The 20,555-nt window shown below is 40.6% G+C and overlaps 1 protein-coding gene across 6 annotated transcripts in view; it reads right to left on the bottom strand.

Annotated features, from left to right (window-relative positions):
- The window catches only part of slc8a1a (solute carrier family 8 member 1a), a 47,718-nt gene that overhangs the window by 8,829 nt on the left and 18,334 nt on the right, over positions 1 to 20,555 (bottom strand). For 3 of the 6 annotated variants that reach the window (XM_021568266.2, XM_036949773.1, XM_021568267.2), the window contains exons 3-6: positions 5,714 to 5,820; positions 3,199 to 3,219; positions 2,753 to 2,770; positions 2,637 to 2,651 (exon numbers count right to left, since the gene is read on the bottom strand). In XM_021568266.2, the coding sequence (XP_021423941.1) occupies positions 2,637 to 2,651; positions 2,753 to 2,770; positions 3,199 to 3,219; positions 5,714 to 5,820 (161 nt within the window). Of the gene's footprint in view, positions 1 to 2,636; positions 2,652 to 2,752; positions 2,771 to 3,198; positions 3,220 to 4,690; positions 4,792 to 5,713; positions 5,821 to 20,555 lie in introns of all 6 variants that reach the window. The other 3 variants (XM_021568269.2, XM_036949771.1, XM_036949772.1) reach the window with 3 other exon arrangements.

Here is a 20,555-nt window from a genome sequence, read left to right as displayed (position 1 = left end):
TTGGGATGATGCTCTTAGGCTTGCAAGCTTACCCCTTTTCCCTCCAAACATAACGATGGTCATTATGGCCAAACAGTTTTATTTTTGTTTCATCAGACCAGAAGACATTTCTCCAAAAAGTACGATCTTTGTCCCCATGTGCAGTTGCAAACGGTAGTCTAGCTTTTTTATGGCAGTTTTGGAGCAGTGGCTTCTTCCTTGCTGAGCGGCCTTTCAGGTTATGTCGATATAGGACTCGTTTCACTGTGGATATAGATACTTTTGTACCGGTTTCCTCCAGCATCTTCACAAGGTCCTTTGATGTTGTCCTGGGATTGATTTGCACTTTTCGCACCAAAGTACGTTAATCTCTAGAAGACAGAATGCGTCTCCTTCCTGAGCGGTATGACGGCTGTGTCGTCCCATGGTGTTTATACTTGCGTACAATTATTTGTACAGATGAACGTTGTACCTTCAGGCATTTGGAAATTGCTTCCAAGGATGAACCAGACTTGTGGAGGTCTGCTGATTTCTTTTGATTTTCCCATGATGTCAAGCAAAGAGGCACTGAGTTTGAAGGTAGGCCTTGAAATACATCCACAGGTACACCCCCAATTGACTCAAATGATGTCAATTAGCCTATCAGAAGCTTCTAAAGCCATGACATCATTTTTGGGAATTTTCCAGGCTGTTTAAAGGCACAGTCAACTTAGTGTATGTAAACTTCTGACCCACTGGAATTGTGATACAGTGAATTATAAGTGAAATAATCGGTCTGTAAACAATTGTTGGAACAATTACTGGTGTCATGCACAAAGTAGATGTCCTAACCGAATTGCCAAAACTATAGTTTGTTAACAAGACATTTGAAAAACCAGTTTTGATGACTCTAACCTAAGTGTATGTAAACTTCTGCCTTCAACTGTACTACAGCACATACAGTAGTCGTCAGGCATGTTAGATGATATTACAACTGGTCACACCTTACACAACAAAAAACACATTCATGAATCATTTGTAATACCTAAATTACCTTGATTAAAGTGTGTCAAGTGTGTAAGCTTTATGATTTTCTATTTCCTGTAAAATAGGGTGAATTCAACTCAAGTTTCTGGAGACATGAAATGATTTGAACCAGAATTGAGCTAGTTCATTACATTGTTGTATTTACCTTATCTGCAATTAGCCTACTGTATACAGTTGATTGAACCCTGATGAATAGTGTGACACTACCATTAACGGTTCACGACCCAACCGTTAAAGGACCACAGAATGTGCTCAGTATGTCCATTTTTTATCAGAATGAATTAGATTGAGCAGTAAAAGCCCCACTTTTATTCCATAGGCTGGGATCCGCACTCTGCAGCTGTTGCAAGAGTGCATTTTTCACTGACTGGTTTAAAAAACAATGATTGATAGGCAGCTTGAACTTCTTGAATTCAACCATTATTGGGTTCAATTACACATTTAGATTTGTGAGCAGCTATCCACAACAACCACAATTCGTAAGGCGCAAATAGCTAAATGAGAGAGCAGCAGTGTGATTCACATCAATGCGCTAGGTAGATATCAACAATACATGATATCCGTATCGCCGTACACTACACTGCTGTCATCCTTACCTCCAAGCGTTTATTCAAATTGGATAGTCTTTGGATGCCGACAGCAGTCGCACCATCGGAAGACATAGCTTGGACTAGCCTACAAAAGCCTTTTCCTGCTCTTTTCCCACGATCCATCAAACACATTTGGCGTGTCATCATAGTGGTCAGACTCAGTCAGGTGGAACAAATTTAAATGTGCGCCTTTTTTCAATGCTGAGTTGAATGTCATTGACAAAACAGAGAAGGGTCAAAGATATTTTTTCACATTGAAAAGTAATCCTCAAAGTAATCATCTAGTTTTTCAAAAGTATCTGTAATCTGATTACACCATTTTTTCTGGTAATGTAACGGATTACAGTTACCAGTTTTTTTGTAATCCCTTACATGTAACAGATTACATGTAATCCGTTGCTCCCCGACCCTGTCAATGGCAGTGGTTTCCATACGGTTAATACCACTCCATTGACTCCATTCCAGCCTTTATTATGAGCCGTCTTCCCCTCACCCCACTGGTACACGTCTACATGAACACACAGTGAGGTCGCACACACGCATTCATCATCTTTCACACTCTTTCGCACACACTGAAGTGTGACTCATTCAGTGATAGGATAGGCCTACACATTGAATGCCTGGAAGTGCCACAAACCAAGGTGCAAACCAAACAAACTACATTTCTAGTACTCACCAAAGAAAATACTATAGTAGTACTACAGTAGTACACAAAACATATCCATTCAAGTGTACTCAGTGCTGTCTTTGGAGTATATTTGATTTGAAAATATGCCATGCTCAAATCAACTAAAGTCTATCAAAGCATTCTCAATATAATCAATATATTACATTGGTTTGTTATAAATGTCTCTGTGTAAATAGACATAGTTACAAAGATAGTCTAAACAATGAAAGAGTAGCCTGAAAGACTTGTGCCATTAGTAGTGGGTAGGAGAACACACGATTCTCACAAAGGTGACACATATGTTACTTGAATTTGACTTGCTTTAAACTGCAACGATTTAAAGCAACCAATTGCAACACTGAATCGTCTCTTACCATAAAGCCTTTTGTCTATTAAAATTAATAAAGAATGACCCATTAATTAATCAATCAATCAATATATACATTGAATACAAATAATATACTTTTTATGCAATAGTAATATACCATACCTGTCTTCACGAATCCACCTAAAACCATAAAAAAAATAAAGAAAATAAATCAAAACATGCCTTTTGGTTGTGAGTGGGTATTAGTTTATATGAAGTATCTTAATAGTATTATTGATTAATGACACATTTTGATCAGCAAATGATAATTAAACTCTAGTAATAAAAATACTGTATAGGCCTACTTCCAACTCACTCTAAATCCCTCTTTAATAAGAACAGTTACACATGTTTACTTGCAACTGAGAACATCATTTAGGAAATGTATTTACCCTTCCGTAGAAGGTTACCATGTACAGGGACCGCCAGTGTTTGCACGCTTGACACTTCACGACAACAGTAACAGACAATGATTGACATTTGAAGTAATAAGTGACTTCAGAAGCGAGGGAAACAAAGAGTGTGACAGCACACCAGAGCAGACTAACGAGAAAAAGTAGACTTCTTACCAATTTCTTGAAGCAACACAGCTGATAGGATGGAAACAGATGAGACAAGAGACAGTTGAGCAGAGAGAAACGAGAGATGAGAAACATGAGAAATGGATACAAGTAGCAAGGAAAACAGAGGAATGAATATACACAAGCCGGTAGCAAAAAGTTATAGCCATCAGGCAAGTTAGTTATAATATATAGATGTCATGGTTAGATTGTTGTTCACTACAGACTAGACAAGTCTAGCAAGTTTTTGAATTTCAAATCAGGCTTGTAGGACTCTAAATGTTATACACTAAATGCCAATTAATTGACTTGGGCCAATCAAATCTCACAAGCACAATTTCAATTCCCAATATCGAAGAGTATTTAAAGATGTAACATATTCGGAAATAAAAATAAGGGTTTAATAGTGGTATTTGTTACACGCTAAATGTTTCCACTGGATGAAAGTTTCAACAATGACAAATGATACCTAAACGCACACTGAATAAGTCAAAACAGATTATTGTCAAAATGATGCGCTAACATTAACCTGCAGTGTACTGTTCTGGGCCAAGTTTCATGAGAAGTCTCATAAGAGCGTTTTAACGATGCACCGTCCCTAATGTTCGAAAATGTAATGTTACGAGGGTTTTGGGAAACAGGGCCTTGGGCTCTGGCATAGCTTAATTTGGAGGTCAACATAAGACAAATATTAAATGAAATGGCACCACAATAAACATGTACTGCAATCACTTCTCTATGATGGCAAAATGTGCCTAACGACTGAACCACTGCAACACACCATTTTCTCATTAGCACAATGAAAATATGTTAAAAAGTCATTTCCATACATTGAGAGTGGTGATTCAGTACATGTATTGGTACCATATATAGACGTTAATATTGTATTATGGCGTTTCTTCCAAAATCCTACAGTAAGGAGTTCAATCAAAGTCCAAAATGCACACTGCAAAACTCATAACGTTCTTGAGTATTGTGAGTGTGTGTTCCAAGCAACACCACAAACAGAAACAGTGGAACACAGTTAGTACCCACGGGGTATGGTTAGGAAAGGGTAAACTCGGACCATTTGCTTGGCTGAAGACCACAAGACCCTCAAGGGCTAGAACATGTGGAGGTACACATTTCTACAGAACCTTCTTGAGCAGACAACCACTACCACTCAACGTTCCACCTTTGTTTATCAACCAAAAAGCTGTTATCGCTCTGCACGCCTCATAGGATGGGACTCCTTAACAAGACAGAAAGAAACTTCTCTGACTCTGCTCAAATCCTGTTCAGCCCACCCCGACTGAACAGCGGTGTTGATCAGGGGCAGTAGAAATACAAGAAACCAGAGGAGAGGGTAGGTAGCCTTGCGATAGCAGAGAAAATACGAGAGGGAGCAGAAGAGGGTGGAAAAAAAGAACAGGAACGTAAGAAGGAAGGAGTGGGAGGAAGGAGAGAAGGAGGAGGTCAGAAGCTTGAGCCCATCTTCTACTCTTTTCAGTTACTCTCACACCTGTCAATCGCCATTTCCAATGGGGCTCCTGCAGCTCTATGTAGAATCTGGCCTGTCTTTCATATTCGTCGTGGTCAAGTATTCTAACCGCTATGGTCTTCCTGCAAGGGGACACAAGACAAGGTACAAAACAAAAAGGGCAAGGTGAAGGACGAGGGCGGGAGGTGGGGGAAGGGGGAAGGATAGATTGTGCAAGTTTCACAAACACACACACACACACCAAAAAAGGATTTGGACTGGATTCGATATCCACCTATCCACTGGGCCATCCATGGATGTACAGATGGAACAGTTTGTCGGGGTTTGGGGGCAGGGGGGAAGTCGTGCTCTGTTGCACACCCGTACCACCTCGTGGTGCATACATGGAGGGACAGTTGGAACTCTTTTTGGAAGCCTCTATGATCTCAGTTTGAGTTTAAAGATGACAACTTTTCACCTCAACTGTCTTCATTGATCTTCACCTCTGATCATAATATCAATATTGCTATGTCTGTGCATTTGATATTGTTATGTCCTGGTATTTACCTCTCATTACATTGATATTGTTTTGTCTAGGTGCTGAGGTAAATAAAAGGTCACAGCTAAAAAACAGTGACTACTCAGAACAAGTGCTCTGTAGTCTAGGTCTGACTAAAATTGTTTTAGGATCAATGCTGGTCCTGGAGGACCACGATGTATGCCGGTTTCGGCTCCAATCAATCTTGGGACTTATAATCAAGAAATATACACCTGACCATTACACAAATATGGTTGAAAGGTAACAATGAAAAAAGATAAGTGGGTAGGAAAACCTGCCTATAACTGTTCTCCTCTGTTCTCCATTTTCCCAGGATTGGGAAAATGCTCCATGGAGGATGGAAATGTGGCCTTTATCTATGTATACCCAATTCAGTAGGTCTGGGCAAGCAAGCACAAAGTAACAGTGGATGGATCCAGTAGGGGACAGCATACATGGTGAATTGAATGGGGGCGGGGTTAAGGGGTACAGGGTTGGGACCAAAGCCTGGGAAGGGAACGCCCCACCTTTCCTCTCACTCATCTCCAGCAGCTGAGGCTCTCCCATCTCAAGGAAGAAGTTCTTGTTTTTCTCATATTCCTCGTCATCGATTATATTGATCTGTATAGTTTTGCTGAAACAAAGAGAGAGAGAGAGAGAGAGAGAAAGAAGACAAGGTTGCAGATAGAACAGCGTATAGAGAGTGCGAACATGAGGGAAGAAGAACGACGGGCCATGCATTGTCAAACGACACAAAGGCAACAGCACAAAAAAAATATGGGAAGATGGGTTGTAGAGTGACATAAAGCGATTCTGGTGGGGGAGAAACAATAAATCACAAACAATGAAATGAATGTATTTTATACAAAAATGTAATGGAAAAATGAAAACACCCCCATATATCGCCTCATCAAAACACTAAATTTAAGTTCTGAATGAAAGTATTTTGAGACAAATGAGGGACACAACAATTCACAACAAGACTGAAATATTTTCAAGAGTGTGACTATACAGTGCTGTATTTTACTGTTAAGGCCTGTGGCCTATAAGAACACTATGTACAGACAGGCATGGTGGACATTTTTTCCCTCCTTCTTCTCAACAATAGGTCAAGTTATAAGTTATTATAAGTTATAATAAGGCCTAGAGAGTCTATCAGTCTATTTTATAGTCTTATACTGTGGCTCAGGCCCATGTTTGAGAATGACCAGGATACTCTCAACAGCGATGCTACCCAAATATGGAGACTAAAACAACTCTCCAAGACAAAAACAGAGCACCCATGGGTTGAAGACGCACTCTTGCATATTGTTTATAAACTAAACCAGGGGGAAATTATTGCCTGATCCCAGATATGTTTGTGCTGTATATCCAACTCATGACAATGACCATAGGACTTGGCAAGACAGCACAAACAGATCTGGGACCAGACCAGACCAGGGGTAAGGTGAGAGGGAGACGACAGGCTTCTCGCTCTAACAGCTAGCCAAACATGTCTGAACATATCCCCAAACACCACACTACTAATAAACTTGGACAAAATATACAAGTAATGACAAAAAACTATGTAGGTAGCTTTGAAAGAAAAGCCTTTCTACGTGCCTTGACCCTAAACAGAAGATGACATTGCCAATTTATGAGTTATTAATTGTCTGATTGCTAATGTTGAATAATGCAGAAACTAGCTGCTGTAGCAGATTGCCATTTGCTGTTGGATTTGAAATAATAGCAAATAATCACAACAGATTATGACAAGTTTCAGACTGTGGCTATTTGTTCATAATGTAGGTCTACTAGAGTGGAGAAAATGCATCCACGATTTGTTGACAATTTATCGTCCTAATAAAATAAACCGCCAATTCATGTGACACACAAAATGTAACCTGGTGGATGGTTGATGAACGATACTTCAAGACTGCTGTGTTTGCCACATTTCACCCCTTACAAGATGGACCATTTAAATCGGGCAGTTAACTGCATCTAATAACAGAACATGTCCATGGTCTGACATGTATTTCCTTTATTAAAGGTAGGCTAAACACTGATTACGAGTCCTAATGGCATTATGTTAACATTGGTGCGATTTTAATTTCTTACACATTTTCAGAGAGTGTGGGATAAACAGGATCATTAATTGGAATGGAATTACACTGTCCCTTGATAAAACAGTGCTGCTCTGTAGCAACTGGAAATGTCAAAAACTTTTGGAAGGGAAAATTGCCATAGAAAATAAACACATGCTGTATAGTCAACCTGGTCTCAGACCATTTCATATTATTCTGTATGTAAATCCAAGACACTCCTATTTAGTATGATATGTTACGTATGTTAAGTATTAATTTGTGGATGTCCATCACCCATTTCGTTTGATAAGTTAATAATTACAATTGGTATTCTATGTTACAAATTTGCTAAATGTACAACATGTTACAAATTTCCAAAACATATGACATGTTAGAAATTCTAGCTAGGTGGGTAATGTTAGCTAGGCTATGGGTTAAGGTTCAGTATTAGCTAAGATGCTAAGTAGTTGTGAAGTAGAAACAGTTGTCCGTAATGAGATTTGGTCTCACAACCTTTGGGTTGCTAGATGTTCACATTATAAGCCAACCCATCATTTTACATTTTAGGAGACGCTCTTATCCAGAGCTACTTACAGTAGTGAGTGCATACATTTGAATACTTTTTTCATACTGGTCCCCCGTGGGACTCAAACCAACAACCCTGGTGTTGCAAGCGCAATGCTCAACCAACTGAGCTACATGGAACTACCATCCACCCCGACCAACCACCACAGTAAGTCAACATCTGTCTTATACAACCATACCAAACGTATCATTTCATACTAATTTGAGTATCTCGGATTTACATTTACTATGTTACGTCTACTCTATGAGACCAGGCTGGCAAACGTGGGTTCCACAGTGATTGTTGGTATATTCTCGTAGGCATATTGGAGGTATGCTGGTTTTGCTCTTACATTGCTCCTAACATTACATGGTTTTGGGTTAGAGGCTACGAGTTGACTGGAAGCTAATATTACACAGTGTGAATACAGTAAGGGTGAATTGTCAGTAATAATGTAATATTGAACCTTTATTTAACTAGGCAAGTCAGATAAGAACAAATTCTTATTTACAATGACAGCCTACCCCAGCCAAACCCTAACCCGGACGACACTGGGCCAATTGTGCACCACCCTATGGGACTCCCAATCACGGCCAGTTGTGATACAGCCTGGAATCAAACCAGGGTCTGTAGTGACGCCGCTAGTGCTGGGATGCGGTGCCTTAGACAGCGGCGCCACTCGGGAACCCAAATACTTTGCTTACTTTTTCAAAACCTCATTAGGTGGAAGCTAGAGAGGGGATTGCCAAATCACAAACTAGTTCAAACTTATTGGAACCTCCAAACTGATTAGAATTAGGGCAATTATGTGGGATAGTCAACCTGAGCATGCAACAGTTTAATTAACGTTTTGTTTGTCTATTCTGTGAGAAATTAAATGTATGATTTGGTGTGGAAATGTCACATCCATCACGCTGGAATTGCCCATTACTCAAAGTCAATTACTAAGTGACAGAGGACCTTTTTATAGCGTCATTAAGCTGATGTTCATGTGATTGACTAAGATTAACATGAATTATTGATCAACGGCCTCTTGGTGCCACAGAGGTGAATGAGTCTCTGGTGAAAGGAAATAGCAAGAGTCCTGCTGGGTGGGTCCTTAGGTGACATAACAGGGAGTCAGTCATTTCCTCTTGTGACACTTCCTATTCACCCTCTCAGGCAGCCCTGGGTGTCATGGATTAAACCAGGGGTGTCAAAGTAATTTTGCCCCTGGTGCCGCATTCGGTCTTCTACGAGGTCCGGTGGGCCGCACTGAAAATTGTTTATGCTTCCTTGCCATCAAAATTCCATCGTTTTGGGAATTTTCGATGCTTCCTGACTGTCTAGCGATTATTAGAGATTTGGACAGTCAAGAAACTGTACTAATGTACACTACCGTTGAAACGTTTGAGGTCACTTACAATTGTCCTTGTTTTTGAAAGAAAAGCACATTTTTTCCCATTCAAATAACATCAAATTGATCAGAAATACAGTGTCGACATTGTTAATGAAAACGGCTGATTTTGAATGGAATATCTACATAGGCGTACAGAGGCCAATTATCAGCAACCATCACTCCTGTGTTCCAATGGCACGTTGTGTTAGTTATTCCAAGTTCATCATTTTAAAAGGCAAATTGATCATTAGAAAACCCTTTTGCAATTATGTTAGCACAGCTGAAAGCTGTTGTTCTGATTAAAGAAGAACTACAACTTTCTTTCAAAAAGAAGGTCATTTCTAAGTGACCCCAAACTTTTGAACGCTTGTGTAGGTCTATTGACTGTGCACAGTGATTATTAGTGAGCTGGACAGTCAATAAACTATATGAATACAATGTAGGTCCACTATCATTTCTACACAGTTTAGATTTGGTTTTAGTTATTTTAAATCAACCCGCGCGCAGCTCCCCCAAGACTGCCACACAGAGAAGCACGAGATTTAACTTTACTCAACTTTCTAGAGTTTTCCCCCTTAGTTAACACTATCAACTGTGGGAATTGTGATCGAATCAACACAACATTAGCCACTTTCAATTCAACATACTGAAACAAAACGACCTACGCAAGGTCTTAGAATGCAAAGGCAGAACGCATCTGAGTAGGATTCTATTGCATTGACATGCATGACTCAGCCGTTCTCTACACAGACCTGTATGGCATAAACAATCAGAGCTGCTGCAGACCTATATGCAAATAGGTCTTTCCCTTTCACATATCGTCGTGAGTAGATGCGTTTGTTTTGAGATCGAAGCAAGCGCTGCATTTAGCCAGGTGTGCACATGTTGTTCATATCCTTTGCTAGTTAGTGAGTTATTAGCCCAGTTATATATCATTTGTAGTCAGCAATGGGGGTGTGATTGCTTCCTACAAGAGCACAAAACGTGTACATTTTTAGACATCTTTGAAAAGCGAGTCCGGTAAAGAGCTTTTTTTTTTGTCTTAAAGGAGCAGTGTTGTATTTTGAAACAGGCTTGATTAAGCTAAGTAGCCACTAAGCAGAGGGGAGCATACTTTCTCTGATTCTCTGTAATAATGGAATGGGAATAATAATGCATTTTATTTTGTAAAGTGGATTCTTGCATCAAACACCACAACAACATTTGCAGTCACCTCCTTGTCTGAAGGACAAGTGGATAAACAGGTTCATGTCAAGCCTACATTGAACACCACACATTGACTGTTACTGTCAGCCTACAGTAGCAGCCAATGTGTGGTGTTCAATGTAGGTCTACATTCCTTGACTTTTGAAAAAGACACGCGAGGCTTGACATTAACCTGTTTCAAACAGTGCATCGGCTGATTTGACTCAGTTGGAGGGATGGCTCATAAGCTTACAGTAGCAGCCAATGTGTGGTGTTCAATGTAGGCTTGGCATTAACCTGTTCATCCACTTGTCCTTCAGACAAGGAGCTGACAGTTATTTCCATGTTAAAATGTTATGGATGCATTTTCTCCATTGTTTTTGATGGTAGGCCACTCTAGTAGGCCTACATTATGATCAAATAGCCACAGTCTGAAACAGTAACTTCAAAACAGGTACAGCCTGCAAACTAATACTCATTTGGCAAATTCAGACGGCTTGGGATACAAAACCTATTCAGTGGCTCTAATCTGCAAAAATCAACAGAGAGACCCCCCTAGTGAGCAATTGTTACTCTCACAAGCATGGGAAACCGGGGATAGGACTGTCTCCACATTTCAACTGGCTATTGATATTGGAGGCAAACAACCCTGTTGAGCAGTCGGTTTGAAAAAGGAGGGGCTATTTCTAGTGTTGGCTCTGAGCAGGATTACATGTGACAGCTTCCTCACAGCTTTGTCAAAGGCAAGCTCTGGATGTAACTTTTGCAGAAGCCAAGTGTACAAGCAGTTTAACTGAGAGATACAGAGAAAGAGAGAGAGGGGGGGAGAGACTGACAATGGGTGAGTCATGACAGAGTGACTGAATGTCAATGAGAGAGAGAGAGAGAGAGAGAGAGAGGACATAAAGGGGAAAAGAGAAGCGAACAACAGAGAGAGTGGGAGAGAGAAAAAAAGAGTGAGAGAAAGAGGACATGGGGACAAGGGGAGGAGAGAGAATGTTCCTCTGGCTTCTTAGCCCCGTGTCAATCCTATCCCTAAGAGCCAGCCCTCCAACTGAGTCAAATCAGCCGATGCGCTGTTTGACTCAGGGCCAACCACCAGCTGCGAGCCAGCATCTCCCCAGTCCTCAGCACTTCCATACTCCCACTCAAAGGCATCCATCCCACAAAACAGGCAGTGTCAACGGTCACACTGCCACTGAATGTCAACACCAGTGACCTTGTCAACGTCAGTTACCTTCCTTGACAATTTTATTTCCAGTGAAAGACAGCCCCAGATAGTTATACTTTAATGTCCGATTTGCGAAAGACTCAAGTTCAGAGTAGGCTTTACTGTGACCAGAATTGAATAAAAATGAATGGTTTAAAAACCCTTACACTTGTGGAAATTGGCCTATTTGGTTAGGGCTACATTTAAATGTTTCTAACAGAACTATAAAAAAGCATATGCAGGACAATGGTAGCAACTGAAAGAGAACACTGGAGATTATGGGGAAATATTAAACCAGAGGTGAGGACACGAGACTGAATCCAAACATGACACTGTTGATTTTATGTGCATTTGACATTTGCTGTACTTTTCACAGTCTTTGTCAATAACAAAATCTGAAAATACTCTGGTTACATTCAGTAACATACTAAGAATGTTCACTGAAATGTTGGATTGGCGCAAACTAAGAAAAAAACTATGACAAGGGTTTGAGTGAGAGGTCTAACTGGTGTTTCCAGGTGGCCACACACCTCTCCAAACTGCACATTTCCTAAGTAATTTCAATGCACTTACATGACTCAAGGAAAGAGCCATCAACTATAAGGTGTTCTTTTGAGCTCTCCTAGCTTTGCCATTGAGGAACTGAAGCAAGCCCACTTATAGTGTTCTGTTTGGAACACAGCACCGTCACACAATTACGTTCCATTATGAATTGCAATCTGGGTCAGGTGGGCATCTTTTGAAAGCGTATTTTATTGACAACATGGCGAGCTAAGTTATAAAATAAGATTGTACATTGTTAGGCTTTGAAAAGGCACTTCAGACAAACAGATTGTAATTTTGGTGCATATAGAATGGAGTGCATTCAAGTGTGTGTTCCGCGTCTAATTTTCTTCACAATACGACAAACATAAGCTCATTGTGTTCAGGACAACCCAGGGTATAACGCATATCGTCCTTGTAACTGTGGATCAAACAGCGCTCGTAAAGCTTGATACTGTAAATGTATGTCTTCAAATATGGAAATGTGAAGCACACATCAAAGCGATTATTTATTATAACCCTCAATGTCTCATCTTTCAGAACACATCGACTCGATTTACAGCATTTCCCTCACTCAGACAACAACAAATGTGCAAAAGTAGCCCTATTAGCGGGAGGGATGGGAACATCTTGTTGTCGCGTGTGGTGCTCAAGTTTATAATGGCTGTCAGTCAAAACCCACGCAGCGCTGTGAAGTGGAGAACCTGAGCTCTGAAGTCATGTATAGCATGTTACTCTACAGCCACTGCGTTCCAATTAAGGTGCTTATCAATGACAAGATCTGCCATTTTCAACCCGCATACGAGATGCCAAGTGCTGTGATAGGGAAGAACGAAACAAGTTATTCTAATTGAGTAAATCAAAGGAGACACATTAAGTGCTTAAGAATAGCTTAGCAAAGCCATCGAGTTGACCAGACCCAAATGAGTACTATTATAAGAACATGAACAGTCATGCTAAACGAGACGAAACCAAATAGAAAAGGATGTCCAGTCAGCATAACATCTTTAAAACTACTGGGATGCACCTGGCTCAGCGTGGTACAATCTTATTTTTCAAACATGCTTTCTTTGACATCACTGCTTTCTAGGAATTTGTGGGTTTCAGTCCTAGAACTTTTAGGGACAACCATGGCCTTCCTGACAGCCAGGATACATGGTAAGCTCTAGTTGAAGTAGTGTGTGAAAGACAACCCACTAACAGGTTGTGAATTAAAATCAGTATGCATCTCTTACGACAGTGCCATCTTGGGATTCCCCTCACATACACATCTCCCAACCTCATAGGCCAAGGCACAAGGGATCCATTCCCTCCCTATGACTTGTTGAGTTGCCTGCGTGCAAACACAAAGCATCTGGCACTTTCCTGAAGTTCCAGACAGACATTTGGCAATGTTCTGCGTATTCCTTTAAAGCTCAGTTGTCCTGAGTCTGCACAACTCTGCCAGGACCTAGGATCAAGAGAGACACTCAAGTGTTTTAGTACTATCTCTCTTGACACAATTATGAAAATAATCATGGCCTCTAAACCTTCAAGCTGCATACTGGACCATATTCCAACTAAACTACTGAAAGAGCTGCTTCCTGTGCTTGGCCCTGCTATGTTGAACATAATAAACAGCTCTCTATCCACCGGATATGTACCAAACTCACTAAAAGTGGCAGTAATAAAGCCTCTCTTGAAAAAGCCAAACCTTGACCCAGAAAATATAAAAAACTATTGGCCTATATCGAATCTTCCATTCCTCTCAAAAATGTTAGAAAATGCTGTTGCTCAGCAACTCACTGCCTTCCTGAAGACAAATAATGTATACGAAATGCTTCAGTCTGGTTTTAGACCCCATCATAGCACTGAGACTGCACTTGCGAAGGTGGTAAATGACCTTTTATTCCGAGGCTCTGCATCTGTTCTCGTGCTCCTAGACCTTAGTGCTGCTATTTATACCATCGATCACCACATTCTTTTGGAGAGATTTGAAACCTAAATTGGTCTACACGGGCAAGTTCTGGCCTGGTTTAGATCTTATCTGTCGGAAAGATATCAGTTTGTCTCTGTGAATGGTTTGTCCTCTGACAAATCAACTGTACATTTCAGTGTTCCTCAAGGTTTCGTTTTAGGACCACTATTGTTTTTATTATATATTTTACCTCTTGGGGATGTCATTCGAAAACATAATGTTAACTTTCACTGCTATGCGGATGACACACAGCTGTACATTTCAATGAAACATGGTGAAGCCCCAAAATTGCCCTCGCTAGAAGCCTGTGTTTCAGACATAAGGAAGTGGATGGCTGCAAACGTTCTACTTTTAAACTCGGACAAAACAGAGATGCTTGTTCTAGGTCCCAAGAAACAAAGAGATCTTCTGTTGAATCTGACAATTAATCTTAATGGTTGTACAGTCGTCTCAAATAAAACTGTGAAGGACCTCGGCGTTACTCTGGACCCTGATCTCTCTTTTGACGAACATATCAAGATTGTTTCAAGGACAGCTTTTTTCCATCTACGTAACATTGCAAAAATCAGAAACTTTCTGTCCAAAAATGATGCAGAAAAATGTATCCATGCTTTTGTTATTTCTAGGTTAGACTACTGCAATGCTCTACTTTCCGGCTACCCGGATAAAGGACTAAATAAACTTCAGTTAGTGCTAAATACGGCTGCTAGAATCCTGACTAGAACCAAAAAATTTGATCATATTACTCCAGTGCTAGCCTCCCTACACTGGCTTCCTGTCAAGGCAAGGGCTGATTTCAAGGTTTTACTGCTAACATACAAAGCATTACATGGGCTTACTCCTACCTATCTCTCTGATTTGGTCCTGCCGTACATACCTACACGTACGCTACGCTCACAAGACGCAGGCCTCCTAATTGTCCCTAGAATTTCTAAGCAAACAGCTGGAGGCAGGGCTTTCTCCTATAGAGCTCCATTTTTATGGAATGGTCTGCCTACCCATGTGAGAGACGCAAACTCGGCCTCAACCTTTAAGTCTTTACTGAAGACTCATCTCTTCAGTGGGTCATATGATTGAGTGTAGTCTGGCCCAGGAGTGTGAAGGTGAACGGAAAGGCTCTGGAGCAACGACCGCCCTTGCTGTCTCTACCTGGCCGGTTCCCCTCTTTCCACTGGGATTCTCTGCCTCTAACCCGATTACAGGGGATGAGTCACTGGCTTACTGGTGCTCTTTCATGCCGTCCCTAGGAGGGGTGCGTCACTTGAGTGGGTTGAGTCACTGATGTGATCTTCCTGTATGGGTTGGCGCCCCCCCTTGGGTTGTGCCGTGGCGGAGATTTTTGTGGGCTATACTCGGCCTTGTCTCAGGATGGTAAGTTGATGGTTGAAGATATCCCTCTAGTGGTGTGGGGGCTGTGCTTTGGCAAAGTGGGTGGGGTTATATCCTTCCTGTTTGGCCCTGTCCGGGGGTATCATCGGATGGGGCCACAGTGTCTCCTGACCCCTCCTGTCTCAGCCTCCAGTATTTATGCTGCAGTAGTTTATGTGTCGGGGGCTAGGGTCAGTTTGTTATATCGGGAGTACTTCTCCTGTCTTATCCGGTGTCCTGTGTGAATTTAAGTATGCTCTCTCTAATTCTCTCTTTCTTTCTCTCTCTCGGAGGACCTGAGCCCTAGGACCATGCCTCAGGACTACCTGGCATGATGACTCATTGCTGTCCCCAGTCCACCTGGCCGTGCTGCTGCTCCAGTTTCAACTGTTCTGCCTGCGGCTATGGAATCCTGACCTGTTCACTGGACGTGCTACCTGTCCCAGACCTGCTGTTTTCAACTCTCTAGAGACAGCAGGAGTGGTAGAGATACTCTTAATGATCGGCTATGAAAAGCCAACTGACATTTACTCCTGAGGTGCTGACCTGTTGCACCCTCGACAACTACTGTGATTATTATTATTTGACCATTCTGGTCATTTATGAACATTTTAACATCTTGGCCATGTTCTGTTATAATCTCCACCTGGCACAGCCAGAAGAGAACTGGCCACCCCTCATAGCCTGGTTCCTCTCTAGGTTTCTTCCTAGGTTTTGGCCTTTCTAGGGAGTTTTTCCTAGCCACCGTGCTTCTACACCTGCATTGCTTGCTGTTTGGGGTTTTAGGCTGGGTATCTGTACAGCACTTTGAGAAATCAGCTGATGTACGAAGGGCTATATAAATAATTCTGATTTGATTTGATTTGTTATTTCTTCCTCTGCTTTGCATAGAGCTCTGTTACGACCACTTGTCTTCAACTTTTTGACTATGGATAATGGCATTAACCAGATTTAACCAAGAGGAGCGTACACGTGGCATAAATCTCTAACATTTCTGATTGCCTAATCTTCCACTTTTAGTGTGCAAAGTTCAAAGACTCCTCTTTACCTTGAGGAAAACAGATTCATTATACTCTCAGCCACCATAAACTGGGTGCATGTGGAATACTAGCCCCTATAGGTTGGCCCCTGGCTAAGAAGACGTTATAGAATCAGAATACATCTGTTACAACCGGTTATGTGTTTTTCATGACGACATCAAGACATTATGGTTAAGACTTCATATTCAACCACATTCTGGTTGTTATAAAGACATTTACAAAACATCCTACTAGTATACAACCTGACCATCAAAGACTTCATAATGACATCATTGCAACCTTTGCAGTATAGCTCTCTGGGTGGGTTGCACCAACATGGATTAGCTCTTAAACTGGGTTAAATCAAGGTTTATCGATTAATCTTGTTGCACCAAATTTTAAACCTAGTTTTAAATTAATCCTAGTTAAATTAAGTCCTTCCTCTAATCTAAGTTTAGTTTTCACTTTACACCTAGATTAATTTTAAGCCTGTTGCTTAAATCTAAATCTAACCTCCAATCTAATATCAATTTAGATTGGAGGTTAATTCTAAACAGTTCCTCAGAGAATAATTAGAGACAGGTTGAATCCTGTTGAGTTTTATGATAATTAACTCATTATTAGTAGGCTATTTACGTGCCCATTTTGTACAACAATTGAACAGGGGCTTATGATATACCCTGCCTTGATACGAGTGATGACGTTACACAACATGCTGTAACAGACCTGATAACGGTAATAGTAGTGAAGTTGCATTAACCGTTAGTTTTAATGTGCATTATAGGCATTGATATTTACAAGTTATTTATGCTTCCTAAATATTGGTGGGTTGAGTTGTCCGTCGTCATCATAGGGGTTATGGAGAGGGGCAAACTGCTGGGGAATCATCTCGCATATTTTCTGCGTGATAGGATCAATTCCTTTGGACGGAAGCCCCACTCCGTCTCCGTTCTGAAATAGCCACCGCCTCTCCTCTGCCGCATCCTTTTTGGCTTTCACTTTTTCTTTTTTTCCCCAGCATGCTTTCATCTGATTTGTATTTATTATGGATCCCCATTGGCAGCAGCTACTCTTCTTGGGGTCCAGCAAAATTAAGGCAGTTTATACAATTTAAAAACATTACAATACATTCACCTATTTCACAACACAATGTGTGCCCTCAGGCCCCTCCTCCACCACTTCCACATATCTACAGTACTAAAATCCATGTGTATGTATATTGTGTATGTTATCGTGTGTGTGTGCGTGCGTGTATGCATGTGTCTGTGCCAATGTTTGTTTTGCTTCACAGTCCCCGCTGTTCCATAAGGTGTTTTTTTTAATCTGTTTTTAAATGTAGTTTTACTGCTTGCGTCAGTTACTTGATGTGGAATAGAGTTCCATGTAGTCATGGCTCTATGTAGTACAGGAGAGATTGACATGTATATTATTAATATTAGCTCTCTGTGTACATGCAAGGGCCAGCCGTGCTGCCCTGTTCTGAGCCAATTGCAATTCCTTTTTTTGTGGCGCCTGACTACACAACTAAACAGTAGTCAAGGTGAGACAAAACTAGGGCCTGTAGGACCTGCCTTGTTGATAGTGTTGTTAAGAAAGCAGAGCATCGCTTTATTATAGACAGACTTCTCCCCATCTTAGCTACTACTGCATCAATATGTTTTGACAATGACAGTTAACAATCTAGGGTTACTCCAAGCAGTTTAGTCATCTCAACTTCCTCAATTTCAACATGATTTATTACAAGATTTAGTTGAGCTTTAGGGTTTAGTGAGTATTTTGTTGAGTGTTGCAGTCATTTCAGTCGCTGTAGTAGCTGACGTGTATAGTGTTGAGTCATCCGCATACATAGACACTCTGGCTTTACTCAAAGTCAGTGGCATGTCGTTAGTAAAAATTGAAAAAAGCAAGGGACCTAAACAGACACCCTGGGGAATTCCTGATTCTAATTGGATTATATTTGAGACACTTCCATTAAAGAACACCCTCTGGGTTCTGTTAGACAAGTAACTCTTTATCCACATTATAGCAGGGGGTGTAAAGCCATAACATATAAGTCTTTCCAGCAGCGGACTATGATTGATAATGTCAAAAGCTGCACTGGCTAATCATCAGTCATTGTGTAAGTGCTGTGCTTGTTGAGTGTCCTACCCTATAAGCATGCTGGAATGCTGTTGTCAATTTGTCTACTGTGAAATAGCATTGTATCTGGTCAAACACCATTTTATTTCAGATGTTTACTAAGGGTTGGTAACAGGCTGATTGGTTGGCTATTACTATTCTTGGGTAGTGGAATGACTTTAGCTTCCCTCCAGGCCTGAGGGCACACACTCTCTAGTAGGCTTAAATGGAAGATGTGGCAAATAGGAGTGGCAATATCGTCTACTATTATCCTCAGTAATTTTCCATCCAGATTGTCAGACCCCGGTGGCTTGTCATTGTTGATAGACAACAAAATTGTTTCAATGTGTCAGCGTTTGTTGCTGGCATGTCATCCCTAAGTTTGCTTATCTTGTCAATTAAAAAGTAATTAAAGTAGTTGACAATATCAGTGGGCTTTGTGATGAATGAGCCATCTGATTCAATGAATGAATGAGCCGAGTTGGCTTTTTTCCCAAAATGTCATTTAAGGTGCCCCAAAGCTTTTTACTATCATTATTTATATAATTGATCTTTGTTTCATAGTATAGTTTGTTTATTTTTATGTAGTTTAGATTTATTGATTTGGGGTATGTTTGCCAATCAGTTGGGATGCCAGATTTAATTGCCATACATTTTTGCCTCATCCCTCTCAACTATACAATTCTTCAATTCCTCATCAATCCAAGGAGATTTAACAGTTTTTACAGTAATTTTCTTAATGGGTGCGTGCTTATTAGTAACTGGAATAACTAGTTCCACAAATGCGTCAAGTGCAGCGTCTGGTTGCTCCTCATTACAAACCACAGACCAGCAAATATTATTTACATCATCAACATATGAATCCCTACAAAATGTATTGTATGACATCTTATACACTATATTAGTCCCAGCCTTTGGAACTTTGGTTTTCCTAGATATGACTATTATATTGTGATCACTATATCCTATGGATTTGGATACTGTGTTAAAGCAAAATTCTGCAGCATTAGTAAAGATGGAATCAATACATGTTGATGATTTCATTCCTGTGCTGTTTGTAACTACCCTGGTAGGTTGACTGACAACCTGATCCAGGTTGCAGGCATTGGTTACAGTTTGACGTTTTTTCTTGAGTGGGCAGCTTGATGATAGCCAGTCAATATTTAAATCACCCAGAAAATATACTTCTCTGTTGATATCACATACATTATCAAGCATTTCACACATTATCTAGATACTGACTGTTAGCACTTGGTGGTCAATAGCAGCTTCCCACAAGAATGGGCTTTAGGTGAGGCAGATGAACCTGTAGCCATATTACTTCAAAAGTATTTAACGTTAGATTGTCTCTAAGCTTTACAGGAATGTGGTTCTTTATATAGACCGCAACACCGCCTCTGTTGGCATTTCTGTATTTTCGGTAAATGTTATAACCATGTATTGTTACCACTGTATCATCAAAGGTATTATCTAAGTGAGTTTCAGAGATAGTCAGAATATGAATGTCATCTGTTACAAGCAAGTTATTGACTTCATGAACCTTGTTTCTTAGGCTACATATGTTAATATGGGCTATTTGTAGCATGTTTTTGCATTGCTTGATTGTTTTTAATGCTTTAATGTGAAGCTTATCAGAGGTAGACTTACTCATGTTATTTACATTGGAGCTGATAGTGCAGGGTGAGCTGCATAAAGGGGTCTTCCTACTATTGCACACCGCCTCAGCTCAACTGGTTTATAGGCCTCTATCAGGTCCGACAAAAGTTTTTTGTCATAAGTGGAGAAATTATAACTTTTTTAAATGCCATGATCAGGTGGCTAACGGACAAATAATAAATGGCAAAATAATGTTCGATAATGACAATAATAAATCATATTTTATGCTATCTAGCTTGGTTTATAAACTACTGTAACGTTAGCTAACAAATGAGTTTCCTGTCTTGTACTGGCAAATAACAGATTT

This window comes from Oncorhynchus mykiss, chromosome 17 (genome assembly GCF_013265735.2).
Source record: "Oncorhynchus mykiss isolate Arlee chromosome 17, USDA_OmykA_1.1, whole genome shotgun sequence".
NCBI classification, from domain to species: Eukaryota; Metazoa; Chordata; class Actinopteri; order Salmoniformes; family Salmonidae; genus Oncorhynchus; species Oncorhynchus mykiss.
This window is presented reverse-complemented; position numbering and strand designations above follow the sequence as displayed.